This window comes from Eurosta solidaginis, chromosome 3 (assembly GCF_040869045.1).
Source record: "Eurosta solidaginis isolate ZX-2024a chromosome 3, ASM4086904v1, whole genome shotgun sequence".
In the NCBI taxonomy this organism is placed as follows: Eukaryota; Metazoa; Arthropoda; class Insecta; order Diptera; family Tephritidae; genus Eurosta; species Eurosta solidaginis.
The window spans coordinates 4,704,064-4,729,003 of NC_090321.1; the positions used below are offsets into that span (position 1 = coordinate 4,704,064).

Sequence of the window (24,940 nt, forward strand, 5' to 3'; positions counted from 1 at the left end):
GCTATTCATAATATTTGGCATATCTTTATTAACTTTTCAATACAAACCCTGCAATTTTTCCTCCAAAAATATCATGAGTTTCAGGTCTAAGTATAATAAGAATCAGGTAAAATAACAGTTGTAATAAATATTGAAAGTGCTATAACTTTTTTGTTTATTATTTTAGTAATATGGTTTCAAAGCAACATTTTCTTGAATTTTTAAGTACTTTCGTTTGGTAAGGAAAAAAACATACATTAGGGGGCGTAAAATTTTGTTAGCTAACCTAATCATGTGAAAACGACTTCATAGCTTAAAAGGACATTAAACGCAAATGTGAAGCTTCTCAAGGCAAAAATAATGACATATCAATTTTAAAAATCGGACGTCAAATAACCAAATTACAACGAAAAAACATTTTCGGCTGTATTTCGAAGGATCAAAAAAAATAAAAAAAAATTATTCCGAAACCCTCTAAACATAATCTTTAAATTTAGGGGCGGACATTAGCAACTTTTTTTTTTTTTGTATGGGGACCAACCCAGTCTAATGTACATGTGTAAATGATGATTGATTTGTTTACGTACATACATACAAGTGGCTGCTTATTATCGGATTAGGGATGCTAGTATCACTTAGTGATGTGAATATTCGTCACAATATTTATATTCATTTTTCACTTCTAATTTTTTCTTGCGGTAGTTTGTCTTCTTGCTCTTTTCACTAATGGAAATGAGTTCTGAACGCACATACATATCCGACTGAATATCCGAGTCTGGCTTATTAGCCATTATTAGGAGAAATTTTTCGGCTTATGTAAATGATTTAATTTTATTCCCTTCATTATGCTCATTATGTATGTTGACATTTGAAAATTCCTAAGTTGAAAAACAAAGTTAGTTATTGCTTGGGGCCAAAGAACAATCATTGACGGTTAAAGCTTGAGTATTATTTAAAAACATTTTATTAATTAAAAAGTTGATAAACATTTATGTGTAGTAATTAAGAAGTTTATATAACTTAAAATAGTTTAGCAATAACCTAATGCCAATTTCACACAGAGGTTTAATGAAATAATTAGTCAAGTTTTCTACATTAAAGCTCTAATTGAACGCAATCTTCCATACAAAATACAAAATCTTAATTACCTCATTATTGTTTTATTGAATTCCTAATCGAGTGAAAAATCCAGTCGGTTTGGTTAGTGCTTCGAAATTTATTGTCAATGTAACAAATGACAATCAAAAATAAATTATTTTCAATAGGGGGACTCATGAAAGCATATAAACTTATAAGGTGTAAAATTATATCCATTTACACACGCGGTTATATGAACGCACCTAGTAATACTTTTGATAAACTTGATTGTTTATCAGCTGTATTATTGCCAAACAAAATTTTTTTGATTATTATACAAATTAAAAAATGACAAGATTAAGTGAAAAATAAAAACTAAAACGCCTTCACTTGCTGATGTTGGAGATTTCTGATGGAAATGTCTGCTGTAATGTCTGCAAGGTTGCATTCCTTTGAGTTTACCGCGTTTACACAATGAAATGTGCGCGTAAATTTGACAGCTCGTTTACGCACTAGATAAATTTATACGTTTACACACTTTATAAGGCATTTATAATAATTTACGAAACATATAAAAACAGGAAAAAATTCAAAATTTTATTTTCGCTGCATTTGCTGCAAAAAAAATAATGCTTTTTCGAAAATAGGCACATATTTGGGTAGGTGCATGGCGGAACGATACAAGGTGGCAGCATGGGACAGCTGATTATAAACTTTTTTTATTTGATTTGATACATCAACTTCCGGCGCAGTACGATTTTTACATTTGTCCATCGAATTTACAAAAACAAAGTACATGGAAATTTGATTTATGTTTGTACGTATGTCACCATGCTGCCACCTTGTATCGTTCCGCCATGGGTAGGTGCAGCATTTATGGGTAGTTGCGTTTTATTTTGATTGTACTCATAGTTAAGAAGGAAGCGGCTGATTTCCATTTTAACTATTTTTTGTAAAAACGAAATATTTTTGTTGGGGCTACTGACAGATGTTCGCTTAATGAAACAAAAGGGCTTGTATGAAAAGTGAAAGTTAATTATTTCATTAAATAGAATTGTAATTCGATATAAGTTTCTGTGTGAAAACGGTATAAACTTGAAATGAACTTAAGGTTCATAGAAACAATTTCTTAATTTTTTTTTTAATGAAATGATTACCCCATATATGTTATACTCCTATATTGCTACAAAAGTCTAGGTACATTCCCAAACATCAGAGTGTCAAAATATTGCTGTTTAAACGTTTTTGTATTCAATAATCGAATGTACCTAAATTTACATTTTTTCTTGCTGCTACAATCACAAAAATTTTATAGTCTGTCTTGTTTTGATTTCGAATTGAAAACACTGCGAGCATTTTCTATTAGCAATATAGGTGTATTACATATATGAATTACCCTAAGACGGAATATATATAGAAAAGGAATCGTGTGTCTTACATCCGTAATATATAATTTACGAAATTTCATCACCACTATTTAACTCGCTCAATATACGTGCCGCTTCTTGTTTTAGTCGTATCAAAAGTTTAAGGCGCGTAATCTCGGTATCTGCTTCGTGTTCTAAATTTTGCCACTCTTCAAATTGGGTGGACAAATCAGGTCTATCTCGCTTAATGGTTTGTATGGCGATGCTTTTATGAGTTGTAGTATGCGTAGGATCTTTTAGGTTTTCACTGGGATATGCACATTGATTTAACATATTCGCGTTAATGAACATATTTCTATCGAAATGATTGTTACAAATGTACAGCGTTTTATACCAGTCAATATTTAAATCCAAACCAACTTGAAGGAACCAAAAGTGACGTCGTAGCATAGCTTCCACGCGTGAGGGAAAGGCGAATAAAGTTTCAAAGTTTTGGCAATTCATGACGCATGCGGGTACATCGGTTGATAATCCAGCGGAATCCTGAGAAGTTATATTGGGTGTAGATGATCCATTCAAGTTTTCTGCCTGTGGTTCTATTACATCACTTTTGGCAATTCCTTCGGATTGCGATTCGTTGTGCTTAGCTTTGATTTTATTTTCAGCTTCTTTCGTCAACGCATCATCAAACAAGCTTCCTTGGGCTGCCTTTACATCGTCATTAAGTGAGCTATCCCATAGCTGTTCGGTATTTTCAATATCGTTAGGCAAGCTTTCATCGAGTTGTTCCTCAAGCAGATCATCATTAACTTTTTTCTGCCACTCATCATCATCGCACAATATTTCATCTAGATCTTGCGTTTTCAAGTTCGATAAATTGTTAACTGGTTTGGATAACGATGCAGCAGAGCTAGACTTTTCACTAGCTAAACCAGTTGTTAGAGAAGCTTTTGGTGTGATTCTATCAACATTTGTATTTGTTATGGTTGAACCTTTTGTTGTTGATGTTGCTACTGCAATTTCATTTAATATTTCATTGCTTGGCTTTGTTGTTGCTGCCATTTGGTTTGCGTTAATTAGTTCTCGAGCCTTCTGTGCTGCATTTACATTTTTCTTTTCTAATTCAACATTACGATTTATCAAAAGAAACGTTTCGCCTACTTTAACAAGCACCACTGGCATCTTTGGATCTTTTATTGCATTAACTATTCCTTTTGTTGTTTGAGTTGTGCTTGCAACTAAGGCTGATTTATTTTCATCTGGCTTAGGGGATTCGAGTTTCGTAGATATTGCGGCCTTATCTTTATTTTCTTGTGCCTTATTTGTTTCTTGGTTTCCAATAACTACGCTTTCTTCTTCAGCACTACGCTTTGGTGTATCCTTTGATTCGTGTATACTATGATCGCCGCTTACATTCTCTAACGAACTAACTTCCGCTTCTTTTGCTTGTGATTTACTTAGTTCGTCACTGATTTTCTCCAACTTAGATTCTTCCGTTCTACTTACTTCAAGCTTTACAGGTTTGACGTTACTCACATCAGCTAATTTCGGCGCATTTGCCTCAGCTTCATTTAAAATTTTGTATACAGCTTTTGACATATTCGAATTCTGGTGTTGTTTCTCAATTATTTCGCGTACCTGCTGCCAACTTGTGCCGCTGAGTACAGCATCTGTTAGCATATTATCACCAGCTGTTGTTTCTTTTGGCATTTTTTGTACTAAATCGACAACTTGCTGCCAACTCGTACCATATGCGACAGAATTTGTAAGCGGGTCTAGCGGTTTTCTACCAAGTAAATTTGTGATATTTTTTACTACTTTCGTATTTGTGAAAAGATTTGGGTGCTTATCAGGTGCCGTACATCCCACAACCTCAATAATTTTACTTTTCGGTAGAGTGCATGTAATTTCAGTTTTTTGGGGGTTTTCACTTTTGATAAGATTAACTTCTGGCGCTGCTCTAGTAGTAGGTTTTGCGGTCGCTATCAAGTTTTCACAGTTTAAGGTAACACGTGTGGCGTTGGGCTCAGTTTTTTGGGGGTTTTCACTTGTGATAAGTTCAACTTCTGGCGCTGCTCTAGTAGTAGATTTTGCGGTCGCTATCAAGTTTTCACAGTTTAAGGTAACACGTGTGGCGTTGGGCTCAGTTTTTTTGGGGTTTTCACTTGTGATAAGTTTAACTTCTGGCGCTGCTCTAGTAGTAGGTTTTGCGGTCGCTATCAAGTTTTCACAGTTTAAGGTAACACGTGTTGCGTTGGGCTCAACTCTTGTTGATATTTTGTTCCCCAGATTTTTTATTTTCTTATTTGCATTTCTCTCGGTTAAGGCGTAACATTTTTTTAAAAGCACTTCCAATGTGTCTTCTTCTTCCACTTGTATTATATCTTTTTGCACGTGCGCACTTTCCAGTTTCTCCTCTTCAATAATATAATTACCAACACTTCTCTTCTCATACTGACTGAGATTCCCTATACTTTTGTAGCGATCTATATTCGCTGCAGCATGGTTTAGACGGCTAGTTTCAATTGCCTGTGGTGCAAGTTTCAATTTTTTACCTACATTAGTTTCTTCTTTTCTACCAACATACGGAAATCCCAAAGATCGCTTTTTTACAGTTTGTTGATTCTGTTTTATCTCCTTCAAGTGGTTTAAATAATAAGTAGTAAAACTGTTATGCGTAGTTTTATTTGCCATTTCGCCTTTATTCCCAATTGCATTATGCTCTGTTATTGCAGCTTTCTGAGGCTTTAGTATTATTCGCGATGCACTCAAATCTTCAAAGCCACTACTCTCTGTGTTATAGCTCAAGTTCTTATTGTTATCGTAGTAGTCTGTTGTAGTTGCTTCTTCGTATTGCACAACGTTTCCATCTGTAATACAAAAATCATCTTTTGTGGTTTGATGCGCGTAATGGTTCCATTTATCACTATTTTCAGGATTGCCTAGAAAATCTTCTATTGGTGTTAGACTTCTTGTTGGTCTAGCTATCATCGCATCTCTTCGACTTTCCTCCTCATCAATCTCATATCCACCCCAATCAAAATCTTCATAGGTATCTTCATTGCATACATTTTCTTCTTCTTCTTCAAAGTCATAGTCACTTTTTTCTATATGATAGACCTTCAAATCCAATTTTGGTTCGATTGGTTCTATAAAATCAAGCGGTATTTGGTTATCAAGATCTAATGGATCTTTTGCCGATAAAATTTTGCTGAGCGATTCAATGTAACCATTACAGCTGGGTATAAATATACCAAGTGTATTCAATTTGACATAACTCAGAGGTTCAGATGGTTCATTTGATTTTATTACCGTTGAATTCAAACTGTCGAGTATATCGCGATCTTTAACGATAGATATTTGTGGTTGCTTTTCCTGGGCGATTGCGCTTAACATTGCTTTTTGCTTTTGCTGTTTTTTAAACTGCTCTCTTTGTAATGCTATATTTTTGTTTATTTCTTCTTTAATTTTAGCCCGTTCGGCTTCTGTTATTTTTCTGCCATTTTGTGTGTATCCATATTGCAATTTCCCTATGTATGGTTTTATATTTTGATCTGGTATGGCAGATGGTGTCAAAAAACGTTCAATTCGCATTGCATCACTAAAATGACGGTCGCAGGCATAGACGTCATGATTGTAAAATTCCGGTTCACGCCCAAATTTTATAAGCCACCTTCTACGCCTAAAAACGAGAAATTAGAATTTTTTATTACATAAGCTCAGTTGTATGGGCTTAGATATCTTCTATAGGTTATTTTTATATAATTTTAGGTCAGATTAAGGGGAGCTGATTGACGGCCTTGTATACAAATGCAAGCCTAATGGAAGGAAAATGTTGTTTATTCCGGGCGAAATGAAATCTAATATAATACGGCTGATTTACGAAAAATTAGGTCACCAGTCAGTCGATAAGAATATTGAGAAGCTACTAACGTATTACTGGTTTCCCAATATGCGAACGAAGGTAGAAATATTTATCCGATTTTGCTTAAAGTGATTTATGTATGCTACCCCTCCTCGCTCAAAGGTGAGGAATTTATATCCCATCCCTAAATCTCCCTTGCCGTTCGATACGCTCCATATTGACCACTTCGGTCCCCTGCCGTCTATAAATTCAAAACGAAAACATATTCTAGTTGTGGTCGACGCTTTTACCAAGTTTGTGAAACTGTACCCAACTAATTCAACCAGCACACGAGAAGTAACTTGTGCCCTCGAAAAATATTTCAGCTATTATAGCCGACCTAGACGGATCATTATTGATCGTGGTACGTGCTTTACATCCCTAGAGTTTAGTGATTTTATGTCTAAGCAAAATATTGCTCACGTGAAAGTAGCCACCGCCTCTCCTCAAGCGAATGGCCAAGTGGAGCGGGTTAATAAAACCCTCAAGACGATGTTAGGTAAAATTACCGATCCGATTAACCATGCCGACTGGTGTAAGAAGTTACAAGAAGTAGAATATGCTGTGAATAATTCCGTACATAGCACGTGTCGAGATACTCCTAGCCGACTTTTGTTTGAAGTTGAACAACGGGGTTGTATAGTCGATGAGTTTACTGAATATTTTCAAGAAAAGTTATGTCCTGATGATGATCGAAATTTAGCATCCATCCGTGCACAAGCATCAGCCGCTATCAAAGCTAGACAGGATTACGACTCGAAACGACAGCTCGAGGATGGAACTAATTATAAGAAATATGAGGTAGGCGATTATGTGATGATAAGAAATATAGATACGACTGTCGGAGTCAATAAGAAATGTATACCTAAATACAAGGGACCGTACGCTATTCATGAAGTCTTACGGCCCAATTCTAAACAAAAATTCCGTGCTAGTTTTTTCCCTTCTCCCATTCCTCGTATTCTAAATAAAAATTCCTTGTGGAGTTTTTTCACTTGTTAAATTAAAGGGAATGCATCAAAATAGTTAAAGGAAATTGGTTCTTTTAAGAAAGAACACTTATTTGTACAAATTTGTGCTAAAATATGTATGTACATTCTACCACAATATTCTCACTGTTAATACAACAAAAACAACAACAACCACAATATTCTTTATTTTAAATCGAAAATTATATCATAAGCAACGGTAGAGCTCGTGGTATACATATTTGATGCAGCCATCCAGAAATTGCGCAAGGATTTTTAATGAGGCTTAAATAGATTTTGGCATATGACGAAGGACGAATTCAACTCAACTTGGCCGGAAGAAAATTGCTTTGCTGAATGAAAGCAGGCAACTCCGCAGATTTGTGTATGCGGTCGTCTTCTTCTTATGTTCCGCTGTTGATGTTGCTGTGGCACCAATTCATTACTCATTTCAGTGAATACCACATGAAATGCAATAAATACTGTTAAAATTTCAATTGACAAAACAGCTGACTTCGAAAATTCGAAATTCCTATTCCCCAATTATTGTTCTCCCTAGGAGCACAGAATTGGAGGAATTTTTCCGCGGGAATAAAAAAATCCGCGAGAATATTTAGAATTTTTCTGTTAAGGGAATGATCGATATGTCGTCCGCGATATTGAGAACTGTCAGTTGACACAGTTACCATATGACGGGGTTGTGGAAGATCACCGCATCCAACGGTGGCTAGAAAAACCTAATAACTTTAAGGATGGAGGTTCTGAAGTAGATCCTTTAGAAATTAGTTAGACATGCGTATGTAAAGAAAAAAAAAGTAAATATATCTACGACTGAGGCCGATCTGTTGGCAGATTGGCCGAGTTGTAAACCCATTATGTACATGTAGCTTAAGTTATTAGAAGTTAAGAAACCCTAATGAAAATATTGTAAAACTATCGATATGAAAATAGAGGGCAACCTTGAAAATAAATATGGTGGCCGGCACTTCCGGTAAATCTAAAGACTAGAAAAGTCGTGTTTCAACTTAATCATTAAACATCGTATAAAATAATTGAAATAACTAACCAATTTACACTTTCTAGATCATCCTGCCCACCCCACCCCCTAGTTCCATGAGGAACTTGGGGTCGCCAGAGCCTCGGCTGTTAAAGAAAGAGGATTCGCCACGGGTAGGTGAGGTTGACAATTGGGTTGGAGAAGCTATATATTGCGCTGGCAACCCGTTGAGAGGGTTACGCTACACATCCCCTTGAATCAATTTGGTATTTTAGTCGCCTCTTACGACAGGCATACCTACGGCGGATATGTTCTAATATTCGTAGGCTAAATTTTTGATATCGCACTGAACTATCGAGCGGACGAGTGTCGACTTGCGAGTTACGGAAAGGCCCTCATTTTAAGAAAAACTTTTCTGAATTTTGTAGCTGAAACTATGCTATCTAATCTGAAAAACATTTTCGCGAAAAATTGAGAAAATTTTAGGAAAAAATCAGTTAATTTCAGGCCAACAAATTACAAGTTAAAAGGTATCTTAAAATTGATTTTTAACAATTTCTTTTTAGTGGGTGTTTTAGATTTGTTCCATTAAATATGTGAAGATTTTTTTTCTATGCATGAAAATCTAAAACATATACTATATCAAAAAAAAAAAATTGTCAAATATCAATGCGAACTTTGAGTACATATTCCATCAAACTTGTTTCTGCCGAGAAAGAATACGTCAAAATTCAGAGAAAATTTGCCGCTGAATTGAAGTTGCATAAGACTTATCTCAACCCCATAAATACCTAGCCTAGATCAGAATCTTGTCTAATAGTACATGTCTTACAATGTCCTTTCTGCCTGATTGATAAATTTCAAACTGCCCGTGAATATCAGGATTGACGAAAATTTTGGCTTCATTATTAGAGCTCCAAGATTTTGGACGGACCCAGGAACAGGTGACCGCCGGCGCAGGACGATTTTGAAATAACTCCATATTTTTACAAAAACAAAATACACAGGATTTCGACAGTTACATACAGCTGCAAATACTTCGCAAACTGACCGGCAGGCAACCCATTGACAACATTAAACCAACTCATCTAATCCTCCCTTTGTGTAGTATCCTAGAGAAACGGCGAAATCTCTTATAATATCTCTAGACGACTTCAAAGAACTATGTATATGATATGATATGTATATGACCCGAAATTTATAGTAACCCTCTTCCTCGGATCTACATATGTATCTATGTAACAGGGTGTAATCGCTGGACGGGTTTAGCAGATTTAACGCGTTTAAAAGTCCGAACTAATAACTAAAAGGCAAAATCGGTTTAAAAACGAAATAGTTACGAATGGCTTATTCTGCTGTAGTTTGTCCGGCTGACGACCAACATTCCAAATTAAATTCGTACAAACTATCAGCAGTAGAAAAAAATATGACAGTACATTGACACGAAATTCAAATAAAGGAAATTATATGCTAAGTTCTTAAGTACATTTGACAAAGTATCTCATCAACGACATTCCCACCCCCGTGAATCAACTGGATTCACTAATTACAAGAAACGGCCAACTTAACACAGCTCGCCGTTTAACTCCTGTATTCGTTCGTACGTCGACTTGTCGTATCTCACCATCGTGGCCAGGATATACTTCCTCCACTACACCACGGCACCATTTCCTTCGTGGCATGTTCGGATCACATAGAAATACCAGATCACCTTTTTTGAGAGGATTAGTCCGCTGGCACCAATTCACGCGACGTGTCAATGTGGGAAAATACTCGGATATCCAGCGATTCCAGAAATTGTCGCGGAGTTGACTAGCAATACGCCATTGTTGACGCATTGAAATTTTACGAAATTCAACAATTTCGGTATTGAATGCCTCGTTTTGGAAAATACGACATAGAAGGGTTTCCCTGCTTACAGATCACTGGCAGTCAATCCGTAGCAGTTACTCAAAATTGGAACTTGTCGTCGACATCTTTTAGAAAATAGGATTACCCAGGCTGTGGTTCTTAAAAACCTGTTGAGAGACGAAAAACGATCAAAACTTATGAAGTCACAATTTATGATGTTAAAAGTGTATTGCGATCGCATCTCCTCATCTGGTTCATCGAGTTCAATAGCAGAAATGTCTTCGGATGGCCAGGTATTCTCAGGCTGGCGCAGGAAAATCGGACCATTAACCCAACGGCTTGTCGTGGAAAACTCAATTTTGTTGTTGGTACGTGCAGCTTCGTCGGCCACATTATCGGCAGTAGGGATCCATTGCCAATTGGATACTTTAGTGGAGGCAAGAGTCCCTGAAATCCTATGTTGCACGAATGGTTTGTATCTTCGGTGTTTGCTTCGTATCCAATTTTAGACGGTTTTGGAGTCACTCCAGAGGACACACTTGTCGATGGTTACGCTGTGCTCCTCGATCACTGTTTGCATAATTCGTGTTCCCAATATAGCAGCTTGCAGTTATAGTCGCGGCACCGTGAGAGGCTTTAGTGGTGCGCACTTGGATTTAGCGCTGATGAAACTGACTCCAACTTCTTCCCGGGCGTTTGTATACCTACAATAGGCAACAGCAGCAAATGCGTTCTCGCTTGCATCCACAAATATATGCAATTGTAATTTTTCAGGCTTACCTCCATGAAAATAATAGCGAGGAATGGCATATTGGTTAACTGATGAAAGTTGCTAGCGCCATCTTTCCCACAACTCGACAACGTAGTCGAGCAACGGCTCGTCCCAGCAGGCTTCTTGACGCCACGCCTCACGCATGAGAAGCTTTGCGCCAATTACGAAATGCGCGATAAATCCCAGTGGGTCAAAAACTGACATTACCACACTTAGTAGTTCCCTCTTGGCGACCTACCTTCCCTCCTTCAAGTACGATCTCACTGACATTGTGGAACTTCAAGTTAAATTTGAAACAGTCTAAATTTGGCTGCCAGTACAGACCCAGGACCTTTTCTAATGCTAGACCTTCCTTCTTTACGAGAATTTTTGTGACATCAATGCCATCCAAAGCAGCGAGAACTTCCGATGAGCTAGACGTGAAATTACGGAGCTCCAAACCGGCATCCATTTGTATGGACTTCACTTGGCTTCAAACTGCGATAGCTGTTTCTGTCGTGTCAAAACTGTCGACGAAATCATCAACGTAATGGTACTCCAAAATGGCTTCAACTGCACGGGCTGTGCATGGATTTTCATTGCGATGTTCCAAGGCGTTTCGAATTTTGACGTAATGCGCGACACATGGCGAGCACGCCGCTCTAAACGTCATCACACACATTTCATACGTGTCTGGTTGTCTACCTAGGTCCACAGGAACTTCTGGGATTGTCTGCCTTCTGGACGTACCAACACCTGGTGAAACATTTCCTTAATATCACCGCAAACGCGCACCGCTCCTTCACGGAAATGGAAAAGAATTGATGGCAATGGTCTGTATTCTTGTGTTGGCAAACAATGATTTAGCGAAACACCTTTAACTTCAGCGGCAGCGTCAAAAACAATTCTTAACTTGTTTGGTTTGTTAGGGTTCGTCACTGGAAAGTGTGGTAGATACCAGGTGCGCGGTGTTGTGAGATTTTCTTCAGGATGTTCAAGCTTACGTGCATAACCTTTTTCGACGTAAGATTCAATCATGAGTTTGTGTGCTGCGGCCAAGCTAGGTTCGCGGTTCATTCGTTTCTCCACGCTTACTAGTCTCCTTAATTCCATATCATAACTGTCTGGCAGATGCATGTTGTCGTCTTTCCACAGTAGTGCCGTCTCGAAGCTTGCACCAACACGGTGGGTCGTCGAATGCAAAATGCTCCTTGCGCGTATATCTTCGTCACCTTCAATACGCTTCGCAGCTCTCACACCGAAACTTTCAGTATCGAAGAAGTCGGCTACCATCTTGTGGAGATCTTCATCAGTCTTGCTATTCATCAAAAGGCATGTAGATGGCTTAGGTATAGTGTTATTTGATGGCCCAAACACTACCCAACCCAATTCTGTATTGGCGGCATACGGACCATTCTTACGCATCGCAAAGGTTTGGGATGCAATACCCAAGTGACAATTGTCAATTCCTATAAGTAGTCTCGGCACTATACTGGATTGTGGCTGCAGTGGTAACTGACGCACTTGTTCTTCATCGCACATTAAGTCGGAACGACTAAGACTTTGTGATGTCAATTGAAGATTCTTAACAACGTACACATTCTTGAATTTGTGTTTCTTTGACATACCTGCACCACTGACACTAATGTTAACCAAAGAAGTTGGTTCCTGCACCGCATGACCACCGAACAACTGGACGTTGAGTTGGTGGGGTTGTCCACGCAAATTCAGTTCTTCAGCTAGGGTGTTGTCAAGCATGGTTATGGATGAACCTTCGTCCAGCAGAGCGTACGTGTTTACGTTTTGTTGCTTTCCGTATACTGTCACTGGGAGAATACGGAACAACAGCTTACCTTCTCTCGAATCGGCGGCGCAGCTAAGCACTGAAGCTCCTGGATCATTACCTTGTGTTGGCGGCGATGGCTGAGATGATTTGGAACGAACGAAGTTCTTTGAGGACGACGATGATTGAACTGGCGCATTTACTGACTGGGTTTCATGAAGCAATTTCTTGTGCATGCGTTTACATCCATCGATGCCACAAACCTTCCGTTGTCTGCATTCTCGAGAGGAATGACCTACATTAATACATGCGAAACAAGGGTGATGCGATTTTACTTCAGCCCACCTGTTAGCAACTGTCGCGTCGAGAAGACGTTTGCACTCGTAGTAGATATCGTAAGAAAACTGGAAATCTAAGAAACTATATGAAAATGCAAGAATTTAAAGAAATCGTAAAAAATTGGGAGACATTGTAGATGAATATGATGAAATACTTTGAATAGGTTGGCGGCTCCCATCAAGGACAAGCCTAGAGATAGATAACAGATATAGAACTGAGTACCCAGTATTTGAGATAATGTGTGAAAGGTAGAGGGCATTCTTTCGGGTACTAGAAGGATGCCCTCGTAAGATGATATTGTTGTTGAAAGCAAATGGGTTTCAACATAAAATTGCTAATAATGCAGTGATGAACAGCAAAAAAGGTGTGTTTATGAGATGACAGTGTCGAGTCTTATACAGAGTAAATCGTCTGAAGAAGATGAATAGAAGAGAAAGAAGAGAAAACAGATTTTGCGCTAACAAAAGCTGTATTAACATATAACAAGTCAACGTAAAATCCAAAAAAAAATATATATAAAAATAAAATATGCAAAAAAATAAAAATAAAACAATAAATTCCAAAAAAAAAATTGTAATCGCTGGACGGGTTTAGCAGATTTAACGCGTTTAAAAGTCCGAATTAATAACTAAAAGGCAAAATCGGTTTAAAAACGAAATAGTTACGAACGGTTTATTTTGCTGTAGTTTGTCCGGCTGACGACCAACGATTCATTCCAAATTAAATTCGTACAAACTATCAGCCATGGCAGAACGATACATGGTGGCAGCATGGAACAGCTGATTATAAACTTTTTTTATTTGATGTGATGCATCAACTTCCGGCGCAGTACGCTTTTGACATTTGTCCATCGAATTTACAAAAACAAAGTACATGGAGCTTTTATTTATGTTTGTAGGTATGTCACCATGCTGCCACCTTGTATCGTTCCGCCATGCTATCAGAAGTAGAAAAAAATATGACAGTACATTGACACGAAATTCAAATAAAGGAAATTATATGCTAAGTTCTTATGATCTATAAAATATTTCAAAGTATAAGTACATTTGACATCATCAACACAGGGGTTTGGTATTTACGCAAGTGTCATTATGCGCGAAGTCTCAATGCAATGTCGCACGTTCGTTGAATGAAATAGTGACAATCTATTGATCAGTACTAGCAAATCTTACGAAAATTAAAAACTATAATTCCGCTATTGCAAAACATTATCAGCTTCAGTATAAGCAACATACGATCAACAAGCAGCCCTGTAGCAATATTGCTGTAGATATTTGGTGGCTCGAACACACGAAAGTTTTGGGGGATTGTTATCGATGCTGATGGTCCTTGTCGGATGCAGATCCGGTAGGTTCCGGTAATAAATGCCATTAAGGTACTAACTAGCCTCACCATCTCGCCACGGATAGGTGAGGTTGAAAATTGGGTAGAAGCCATAAGTTGCGTTGGTTGAAAGGTTTGCGGTATACAACCCCTTGAATAAATTTGGTATTTTTGCGGCCTCTTACGACAGGCATACCTGCCGCGGTATACTCTAAGCCTAACCTGCTCTTTATAGGATTCGCTATACCAATTTGTTAAGCCATACGCAATAAAATATCTTACCTAGGGAGATCAGTTTCAACTGACGGAAAACTGTACTTTCTTTTATAATCTACGCATTCTTGTATACATGTTGTCAGCTGTTCCATATCTTCGGGTATTGAATCTTGTAGTGGTGGTGGTAAATTTTTATTTGGATATACGGTTTGCTGATCTTTTGTAGGGTCAACCATATCTTCATCGAAATGTCGATCACAAACGTAAATATTATTGCTTTTAAACATGTTAGGGTCCATACCAAGTAAAAAGAACCATTGTTTACGACGTTCAAAATCACCTTCCTTCGTAGGAAATCTATAGAGAACGCGAGCATCTGTACATTTCAATAAGCATTTTGGTGTAGGTAGAAGTTGGTTTGCTTTCGATTTTGCAACGTTGGTTGAATTAATTACAATGATGTCCTCGCCTTCGATACCATCATCCGCCCACGAATTTACAGGAACATTATATTGTACTGTTGCAAATTCAATTAGTGGTGATTTTCTTAGTTCCAATTCCATAAAAAGATTTTTATAAGGTAGTGCTGATTTAAATTTATATGGTACTTTTGGATTGTATGGTGTCAAATTTTGGTCTGGATAAGCTGTACTATGTATTTTTCTACCTAGTCTCATGCGGGAACTAAAATGCCGATGGCAAGCGAATAAATATTTTTTTTTGCCGTCCCAGGGATATTTTCCAAATTGTTTCAGCCAAAGATCCCGCCTGAAATAAAAATGGATGTATATGCCTATAAGCTGCAAAATAGTTATAGTCAATTTAAGAAATACATATGTTTATTTCTACCGACTTTTCAGAAACTTTCTCAAGGTTCTGGTTATATTTTTCGCACGCCAGTGTTTTCTGAAGTTTTGAACTTTTTTGTTACCGACAGGACAATTGTGTGACAGTTATGACTCCATTCGAGGGTACAAAGGGTATTTCGAGCCAATGATAAGAGACCGACAAATATAAGTTGAATGGAAAGGATTGGCGGAGTAGGGATCGGAAAAGACGTTAGATCCCACATGATGTTGTTGTGTTAACAATGCTTTGCCACATAAGGACCATCAAAATCGATAACACTTCCCAACACTTTCGGGGAATGTCTTTATCATTAATACAGCAACAACAATGATACTCAGGTGTCATAATGAGACACTCGGTGGCAGTTTTTCTCTCTCAAGTGTCCGCTCTTTGAGTGCCTGGTCAATTGCTTTATAAGATGTTAGCAACGTTACCTTAATGGGGTTGTTACCTTCTTACCGGAAGGTACTGGATCTATATCCGGCAAAGGACCATCAACATCGATAACACTCCCCAAAACCTTCGGGGAGTATCCCTATCTCTACAACAACAACATAACAATGCCCGACTGTAGAAAACAATGGTTCTCTTTCTGGTGGAGGAGGAAATGCCTATATGTAGAAACTAAACAACAACCGCCTGTGAATTTTTCTGCACTTGGATGACTAATTTCTTAATTCAACGGAAATTTGACAATCGCACACATAGATTTCGGTCAATCTGTGGTGAATAGCCGACCCTTCAAGGAGAGATTTCCAGCGTTGTTGTATACTGGAACTGAGTTAAAATACTTGGCAGTGTCCATATATCTCATGGACGAATGTATTCGTTATAGGTCTAGAGGATATATCTGCAACATTGGACTTCAATAAAAGCAGGGCTAAAGCAGTGACAGTCCAGCCGTACTCCAAAGCGTTGTGAGGAAATATCTTGATTAGCATCACAAAACTGCATGTTGTTGTTTTAGCAGTGCGATCCCTCGCAAAATGTCATCAACATCCGCTAAAGGGAGTCCAAAGAGATATGGGTGTTAGAGGCGTTGGTTCCATATTACAATTGAAAAGATGGTTGGTCATGTGGTGACGCGTCACCAGCGGGACCATTGAGTATGTCGCGGTTCATTCTGGATATGTAAGAGTTTAACCTAATACAATATCCAGATCGAATTTGTGCAAAAGTGACGCGTGTCTCACAAGGGCGATTGATTTCAACTGCAAGTTTCGGGTACTTGACATTTAGAACGTGGAGCCCAACTTATCAAAACTACATCCATCTTTACACGCAATAAGGTATAGAAGCAAGTATATGCGAAATCACACATTGGCAATGAGGGATATTTGTATTTGTATTTGTATTTATTAGGCAATTCATCCCAGCACAACAATTTGGCAAACATTATTTTATAGTGCTAGTCGGTAAAAGGCATAAAATAGGAACAATTTAAACTTGAAACTTAAAGCTAATGATTATGGCTAAGAAAAGGTTACAATAAATAATATATTTAATAAATAATAAATAAATAAACGAATGATAGAGTACATTTGCTTAGAAGAAATCAGTATTTTAATTGTCTAGGTTATTATAGAAACTTGTTAATTCTTTATTGAAGAGCAGAGCATTGCTTATAAGCCTAAGAATAGAAGGGAGCGAGTTCCAAAGACGTATGGAAGTAATGAAGAACTGGCGATCAGATATTAGCATACGATGTCTGAATTGGGTAAGGAGAACAGATCTAGACGACTGGAGAAAATTTAGCCTCCGATACAGATAGTCAGGTTCCTTCATATATATTAATTTATGTAGCGCAGTGAGCGTTTTAAGTTTAATAAGGTTATCGAAAGAAATGTTTAGCAACCTGCAAGCATGATGAGAGACGTGGTCAAGTCTTTTCAACCCATAGACGTATCTAGCAATGTTGTTATAAACAACATTAAGTTTCCTATTACATACATAGTCACAATTAGAGTAAATCTCACAACCATAAAGGAGCGTAGGTATTAAGTACGCTTTTGCTATTAGTAGATGAATATGTAACGGAGTAAAATATTGTGTAAGCCAGAGTGTACGAAGCATCCCATACACTTTTCCCACTGTGCGGAAGATGTGATCTTTCCATGTCAAGGTTTTGTTAAAAACTACACCTAGATTTTTTGCCGTGTCAACGTATTCTATAATAGTGTTGTCTAAAATTAAATTTTCCATTCCACTTTTATCTAGTGACCTTCTATGAATGACTACATTTCGACTTCAATTTGCATATTAATATCGTTTGCGGCACCTCGATTGTCGGTTCGGCCGGCGTTGATGGCTACACTGTGTGCCAACAAGCTTTATCTTTAATCTTAAATGCCTAAAATTGAGTATGTACATACCTGTCTGGGTCCGAAGGAAAATTGTGAACGCGTCCAGTATACGGTGGACAACCGGCAATGCACAAACGCACATGGGGCATGGTTAGCGATTCTCACTCTTGTTATTCCTACAAGACAAAGTTTCATAAAAGATTCATTAATTAATATTATTTTAAAAACAAAATTTGGTAATAGTCTAGTTGAGGGGTCGACTGCTAATACGCTCCCAAAAATATCGAGAGAGGTGTCAAAAGACGCGTATTAATCTCGACAATAATCCGAAACCGGAAAATAACAATTTTATCTCTGACCGGAGTTGATGGATACCACCCGCGGGTCTTTTTTCGGTTTTTCGTTAATATCTTTTGAACGAGATAAAATTTTTATTTTCCTTTTTCGGATTATTAATACTGATGTCAAGACGCATTGTTTGACGCCTCTCGATATTTTTGGACGCGTATTAGCAGTCATGCTGTCGTATAGAATTACCCAAAATTTAACTGCTCTAGTAAATCAAAACTATGTAACGCGGTAATAGTCTAGTTGAGGGGTCGACTGCTAATACGCTACCAAAAATTTCTAGAGAGGTGTCAAAAGACGCGTATTAATCTCGAGAACAATAATCCGATGGCGGAAAAGAAAAATTTTATCTATGTCCGGAGATATTTGCAGTTGAAGTTGGCGATTTTCATGTGGTTGTTGCTGTGTTTTTACTCACAAAAAAAACTGTGCATCACCGTGGCGGTAGCCACGGTTATACCACACACCCGGACTTGGCATGCGTAGCCCAGGGTTATTTTTTATAAGCGCGGCCGAAGGCCGCCAACTGAGAAAGGTGTTCTGCGCAAAAATACTATGGATCCCACCCCCGGTTTCGGAGGTACCCGCGGGTCTTTTTCGGGTTTTCGTTAATATCTTTTGAACGAGTTAACATTTTTATTTTCCGCCTTCGGATTATTAATACTGATGTCAAGACGCGTCGTTTGATACCTCTCGACATTTTTGGTAGCGTATTAGCAGTCGACCCCTCAACTAGACTATTACCTGTATCGCTTGCTGTACTTACGATGTTTATTGCAATTTTAATATATTTGATTATTCAATAATATAACTTTTCACGGAATATTTTATTTAGTTTTCGCTGATTTAGGTGGTTTCATTTGTTTTGAGCAATGTTTTGGTCCTCATGGAGATGCCACATATTCAATTTTAAATGAACTGCACATCGATAAGCCAAAAAAAAACGTTAAAAGATATGATCCCTTTGTTATCGATAAACAGTGACTTGGTGAAATAGGTTGCTTTTTTCGTTCTTGATTCAGCCACAACATAGGCGAAGGGGTTAGGAATAGAAGGGCAGAGTACGTACTTTTAATTTTTTTTCTTGCTATCTCTTCCTCTCTCTGCTAGTATGCCATTTTTTGTTTCACGCTTCCCTTCAAGAAAGATTAATAAAAGTAAACGAGAATAGAAAGTACAAAAGGGAATGGCCAACAGAGTTGAATTCAAGAATTGTATGGTGTAGAACGGTACTTAGGAATACTAAGTTTTTCGTCCGTGTCGTGCAATCTGAGCAATGTGATCAACACGGGTGTGCCGTGAAATACATTACATCCAGATGTATTTTAGAAAGCGTTAATTTTTAGCGTTAATTGGAATTTAGAATTGTCCACTGGATTTTCCAGACGTCAGTTGGATTTTAGAAACGTCATTTAAAATTTTAAAGCGTCATTGGAGCTTTAGAATTAACAAATGGATTTTAGAAAACGGGTTTTGTAATACGGTGAAATCATATTTACTTGTTATTCAATTGACTCTTTCTAAATCCCTATTTGTGTTTTTTAAATGAATTTGAAATAAAGAACGCAGATGAATTATAAAAAAAAAAAACAAATTGGATTTTAGACATTTTCTAAAATATAATTTCGTTTTCCAAAATCCCTTACGTTTTTTTAAACCCATTTTCCGTTTTAAAATCCCTTTGACAATTCTAAAACCCAAATACCGCTTCCAAAATTTCAATTGACAATATTTATTTATTTATTTATTAGTCTACAAATTTAACAATTAATCAGACAACCAAACAAGATAAGGCAGACTAAATATAGTTACGGATTACAGATAAATTATAGAAGCATACAAATTGAACAAAATTATATTACAAAATATGTTTATATATTGTAACGAATTTACTGCAAATCCTCTTATTCGCAACCTTCTACTAACGTTCGTATCGTTAAACTGTTGAATAAATAACTCCAATATGTAATAGTGCAAAATGGCCTTTATTAAAGTACTTCATAATAACACTGATACTTCATAACCAATAGCTTGCTTAAATGAAACTGATTGTCGCCCCTCTACTGTTGCGGCCTTTTATACTCTTAGGTTTCTCGTTCGCATACTTCTAGGCTCTTTCAAAATTTACTTAGTTCCTGCTATATAATTATAACTACAGATGCACGTGTATAGCTCTCATATGCGCGTGAATTTGTGAGCGACACTTCCTTAATTATAATTGCATACTTTTGGGAGCATCTCAGATAACATATGCATGTGTTTGTGCGTTGCTTCTCCGCTGCGTGTACGTACATATGTGTAGACATAATGATTGAATTATTCATGGGCATACAAGCCACTGCTTAGCATCGGCTTAGAGATGATAGTATCCCTTAGTGCTGCTAATATTCGTTACAATATTATTAAATCAGTTGTCGGGATGGACTGTGATGCCGAACAACGGGAATTGATTATTAGTGCTATCGGAATGGACGTGATTTCGAGCAGCTGATGTATATTTGACACACAACATGCAGGGCTGCGATGTGTGGGAGGTTGGAAAGGACGTGGTTCCAAGCCATCCGCCCAATATGGCGCTTTAAAAAATCCATCTGTCTTTCCAAAATCCAATTAACTTTTACTTAAATACAGTTGAGACTTTCTAAAATCCATCTTGAAATGGTGTAATTCGAGCAACTGTTCAGCTTTTCTGCGCTGTTCATATACATACATACATAGATCTGCGTAAAACTGACCTGTTATATTCGGTGTCGAGCCCAGTTGAAGCCCATAAACCTTTCGAAGCACTTTAAGTACTCCAAGAATTGTGCGTTGGATTTCTAGGCTTCTTTGTTTCCGTGATATTAAATAAAAAAATCATTCAAATTTCTTTGATGAAAACAATTAATTGGGCCATCTGACTGCAGGGAAGCAGTATATTGGCAGTGAGAAGGGAAGGCTTTCAATACGTTATCACCTATCGATTTTATGCAAGCTTTTTTGACACACCGTCGTAAGAGAGGTTACCGAGGAGCTTTTCTTATAATTTAAAAGTTTTGTTGTCAACGAATAAACTTATAAAATTGAGCCAAAATGAGAGGGATCCAAGAGGTTGTGTAGCGCAATATATAGCTTCTCCAACCCAATTGCCAACCTCACCTTCGAGTGCCGAATCCCGTTTCACTAACAGACGAGGATCTGGTCTGAAGGTTTAATGTGGCCATATAAATCGTTCCCGAGATGGTCGGGCTAGCACCTTAATGGTGCTGTGTTACCGGAGTTTAGCGGATCTGTATCCGGCAAAGGACCATTCACATCGATAACACTCCCCAAAGCCTTCGGGGAATAACCTTATCGCTATAACAACAACAACAGCCAAAATAAGATCAAACCATACCGGCAGCAACAGTGTATCGAACTAAATATGGTTATGTTTTATTAACAATCTCTGGAAGCGTGAAAGCTGAACCATTTCATTACATACATTCTCCTATCACAGAAGTAGAGGCAGTAAAATTTTTTTCGATTTCGAAACCAAACAAAACTTGATGTTCGATGAATCTTAGTCAAACACGAAATGAAAATTTGAGCTTTTATTTAGTTTCAACTAGTATTTATTTAAAAACTATTTACTAACTATAAGAAAGGCTATTCGGTCAACTTTTTAGCCGAAACTGAATCTTAACAGATCGGTAGCTAAATCCTAAATTCCCTTTTTTCATCAAAAAGTATGTAGGCATTTTCTTCTTTAATTCTATATCATTTTATGCTAAAACAATTATCTTAAGGATCTGTGATTTGCTTTATCTTTTGCGCGACGACTTCGGTTGGTGTTAAAAATCTCAGTGCTTGTTTAAGCGATTTAACTTCATCAAATTTCTGTTTTACCTTTGCTCTTAATGCAGCCATATTTTTTAGCAGTACAATGCCAACTTCGTCTGTTTGCGTACATTTCTCACGAGCCTCTACCTCCCCCTGCATGGTTCGCACTTTCTTTATCAGACTTTGGACAACTTTTTCAGCGACTAATGGTTCCAAATGGTTTTTCGAGCTTAAATTAGTATATTCCTTTGCAGTTTTTATATACATTGAAAGTGCTTTCAGATATGACGGTGAAAGTGTCGGTACAATGTCTGAATTTGCAGGTTTATCCTCATACTTATGTTCCATGCAGCCAGAAGCAGGGCTTGTGGTTTTTGGTTTAACTTCCTCGGGCTTGAAGCCAGAAGAGTTCAGTAAAAGATATTGTACAGAAGAGATCACAGCCTTATTTGCATCGATCATTCTTATTAAGGACTGGTTGTGATTTGGCTGTTCAGCCATATTAGTTATAGACCCTATGCATATTTTTGATGTTTGAGATGAAGTGGATGTGGTAGTTGAAGATTGCAAGGACGATTGTGCCGATGTAATCACATCCTTATTTGCATCGATCTTTCTTTTCAAAGACTGGTTTTGATTTGGCTGTTCAGTCATATTAGTTACAGACTCTATGGAAGCGTTTGATTTTTCAGACGAAGTGGATGTGCTAGCTGGAGAGTGCATGGACGATTGATTTGCTCGTGTCTTATTTATTACCGTAGAATTCGTTGTATAAGCATTTGGTAATTTTTTTGTAGAGGTGTTAAAGTATTTTACTGCTCGTGACTTATTTATTATCGTAGAATTCGTTGTAGAAGCATTTAGTAATTTTTTTGTAGAAGTGTTAACGTATTTTACAACTGTTCGCTTTGAAGTTTTTGCGCCTAAGGGGTCCTCGTTTGACATAACAGCATTAATATTAGCAAACAAAGAAGCCTTATTAAATTTTGGTAGGCTTATGAAGAAAACTTTACGTTTTCTGCACGGTAACTTCAAAGGGTCGGACACTGTAGAACTATCTGCTGCAGGCTTTAAATCGGTTGCCAAAGGGTCAAGCGTTTCAGTATTGGAGACATGCATTGCCGTTGTTGTAGAAGTGGTACCGTCTGGTGCCTTTGGTTGAGACGACACATCATCAATTGGGTCAGTTGTAGGTTCTGTGTTTGTTAATGTTAAAGTTTCGCTTTCCTTGAAATCAGCCGCCAAAAAAGGCTGTGCCCCTGGTCTGCCATCTAGTGTTACTCTTGTCACATGATCAGTGTCCTTCCCATTTGAAGCGGTGAAATCTTTCTTTGGGTTAGTTGTAACAGCGTTCACTTTGGAATCGGACATCACATGGTCCGGTGGTTCGAAAATAGTACCCTGTGCAACTGTGAAGCTAGTTTGACTTTGTTTTAATGATACGGGAGATGATGCCAGCAAATTAGGCTTGCTAGTGTTGGAGGCCAGTACTGCCGTTGTTGTAGGAACATAACTTTCCTGCGTTGGAATCGACTCAGGCAACACAGCCTCAAGTGAATCAGTAGTAAGTTGAACAGTTGTCATTGTAGCAGTTTCGCTTTTGGGGGCATTGGACATCAAAGGAAGTTGTGGGCCTATTATACCGGTTGATGTTGCTCTTGTTACAGGATCAAGGTTCCCCTCATTGCGTGCATCTGGTTCAGGCGCCACAGCAGAAGTTGCATCAGGAAATGTGGTCTGTGTACAATTTGAAACAGTTGTAGGAGTGTTCCTCTCTTCTGGTGAAATGGGATACGAATCCTCTGGTGTTGCACAGCGAGTTTCTGCTTTCAACAGTGCTATGGACTCGGAATCAATGGGGGAAAACGAGTTAGAACTGGTGCTCTGTGATGAAGTGCCATGTGCAACATCAGACTCCGAGGTAGATATTGAGCAAATGGTACTTGCAATTGGGGTTGTTGTTGTAGAAGCAATGGCTTCTTCCTCTTTACTATGGTCATCCGAAACTGACGTCCGCAAAACCTCTGTACCAGGTTTCAATTCCTTTTTAAACGCTTCCCCACCCCACTGGGTCTTTAGAATTGAAGTTCTCTTTTGAGGTGGTGAGTTTTTACTATCGTCAACAGACAACTTTCTTTTTGCTGGAATATTACTGACCCCATCTTCCCTTTGTGTCTGAGGTATCTCGGTATCTGCTGCATCGTTGCTTAATTGGTCCTCTGTCACTGATTTTTTCTTAGCGACCTCACCTTTCATTTCTCCGCCTAATGTAGCAGGTGAGGTTTCCTTTAGATTTTCAAGGTGCTCCACATCTTCGACTACCTTAAAATTCGGGTCACTCATTGTATCGAGGCAATCTGAAATCGGGATCGTCTACGGTAAATTGAATGTCAACTTACTGATCATACAAACCTTCAGAAACAGTGGATTTAAATTTCTGATCTATTTATTATTAATGCAAATGTATTAATTTTCCAGTGAAATTAGTCCACCTTTTCGTACACAAACTTATTTGCAGCTTTGACAACAGCTGATTGAGATACCAGAAAGCGATAAATTCTTTTAAAACCACAACTAGAGATGTGTGCATACGACATGTGCGGAACTAGATACATCGCAGCGAATAACACCAAAGACCACAGGTAGCATCTGTAAAACCTTGGTTTCATAAAAACGCTCTGCGGAAATCACAGTAATTGAAAAAAAGTCGTTAGACGTAAAGTACCGTTTAAGGAGCTAGAAGTACATATATTCGTGGAATCCTTGTCGTAAGAGGCGACTACCTTTGTTAAGAATAACAGCACAATAACGAAAGCAGTCTCGGGAGCAACTTCCTTTTACTGCTGTTCCTGATATGCCACGTATGGATGAAAAATGCCTGGTGAATTTAACTCGCACAACGGTATTAAGCACGGTGAACGGCGATGGTTCTCTCTGAGTTACGGGTCCTCAAATATTTTCAGCGCGGGTAGTGGGAATAAGTGGACAGTTGGCAAGCGTGAGTAGAAAGTAGGAAAATAACAGCATTGTAAATTTGACATTAAGATCTCGTTATCTTTCTGACTCAGAAAGCAAGTATTTTCA

General features: G+C 37.9%; 2 protein-coding genes across 2 annotated transcripts; both read right to left on the reverse strand.

Annotated features, from left to right (window-relative positions):
• Positions 1 to 920: 920 nt before the first annotated feature.
• On the reverse strand, positions 921 to 18,971 carry LOC137243157 (uncharacterized). Its single transcript, XM_067770505.1, has 4 exons — positions 18,822 to 18,971; positions 17,777 to 17,883; positions 14,622 to 15,323; positions 921 to 6,105 (listed from the first exon to the last, which is right to left on the reverse strand). Exons 2-4 carry the CDS (start codon positions 17,854 to 17,856, stop codon positions 2,511 to 2,513), a joined length of 4,377 nt encoding a protein of 1,458 aa, XP_067626606.1. The 5' UTR covers positions 17,857 to 17,883; positions 18,822 to 18,971; the 3' UTR covers positions 921 to 2,510.
• A 2,643-nt stretch (positions 18,972 to 21,614) lies between these two features.
• Positions 21,615 to 24,412, reverse strand: LOC137246194 (uncharacterized). Its single transcript, XM_067777278.1, has 2 exons — positions 24,269 to 24,412; positions 21,615 to 24,213 (listed from the first exon to the last, which is right to left on the reverse strand). Exon 2 carries the CDS (start codon positions 24,197 to 24,199, stop codon positions 21,818 to 21,820), a length of 2,382 nt encoding a protein of 793 aa, XP_067633379.1. The 5' UTR covers positions 24,200 to 24,213; positions 24,269 to 24,412; the 3' UTR covers positions 21,615 to 21,817.
• Positions 24,413 to 24,940: the final 528 nt, after the last annotated feature.

What these genes read in the sequence shown, in the direction of transcription:
- LOC137243157 (XM_067770505.1), bottom strand. Translation starts at nt 17,856, where the DNA reads ATGCCCCATGTGCGTTTGTGCATTGCCGGTTGTCCACCGTATACTGGA. An exon ending in TTTCCTTCGGACCCAGACAG is followed by an intron (nt 15,324 to 17,776) that starts GTATGTACATAC and finishes TTTTTATTTCAG; the next exon opens with GCGGGATCTTTGGCTGAAAC. An exon ending in GTTGAAACTGATCTCCCTAG is followed by an intron (nt 6,106 to 14,621) that starts GTAAGATATTTT and finishes TCTCGTTTTTAG; the next exon opens with GCGTAGAAGGTGGCTTATAA.
- LOC137246194 (XM_067777278.1), bottom strand. Translation starts at nt 24,199, where the DNA reads ATGAGTGACCCGAATTTTAAGGTAGTCGAAGATGTGGAGCACCTTGAA.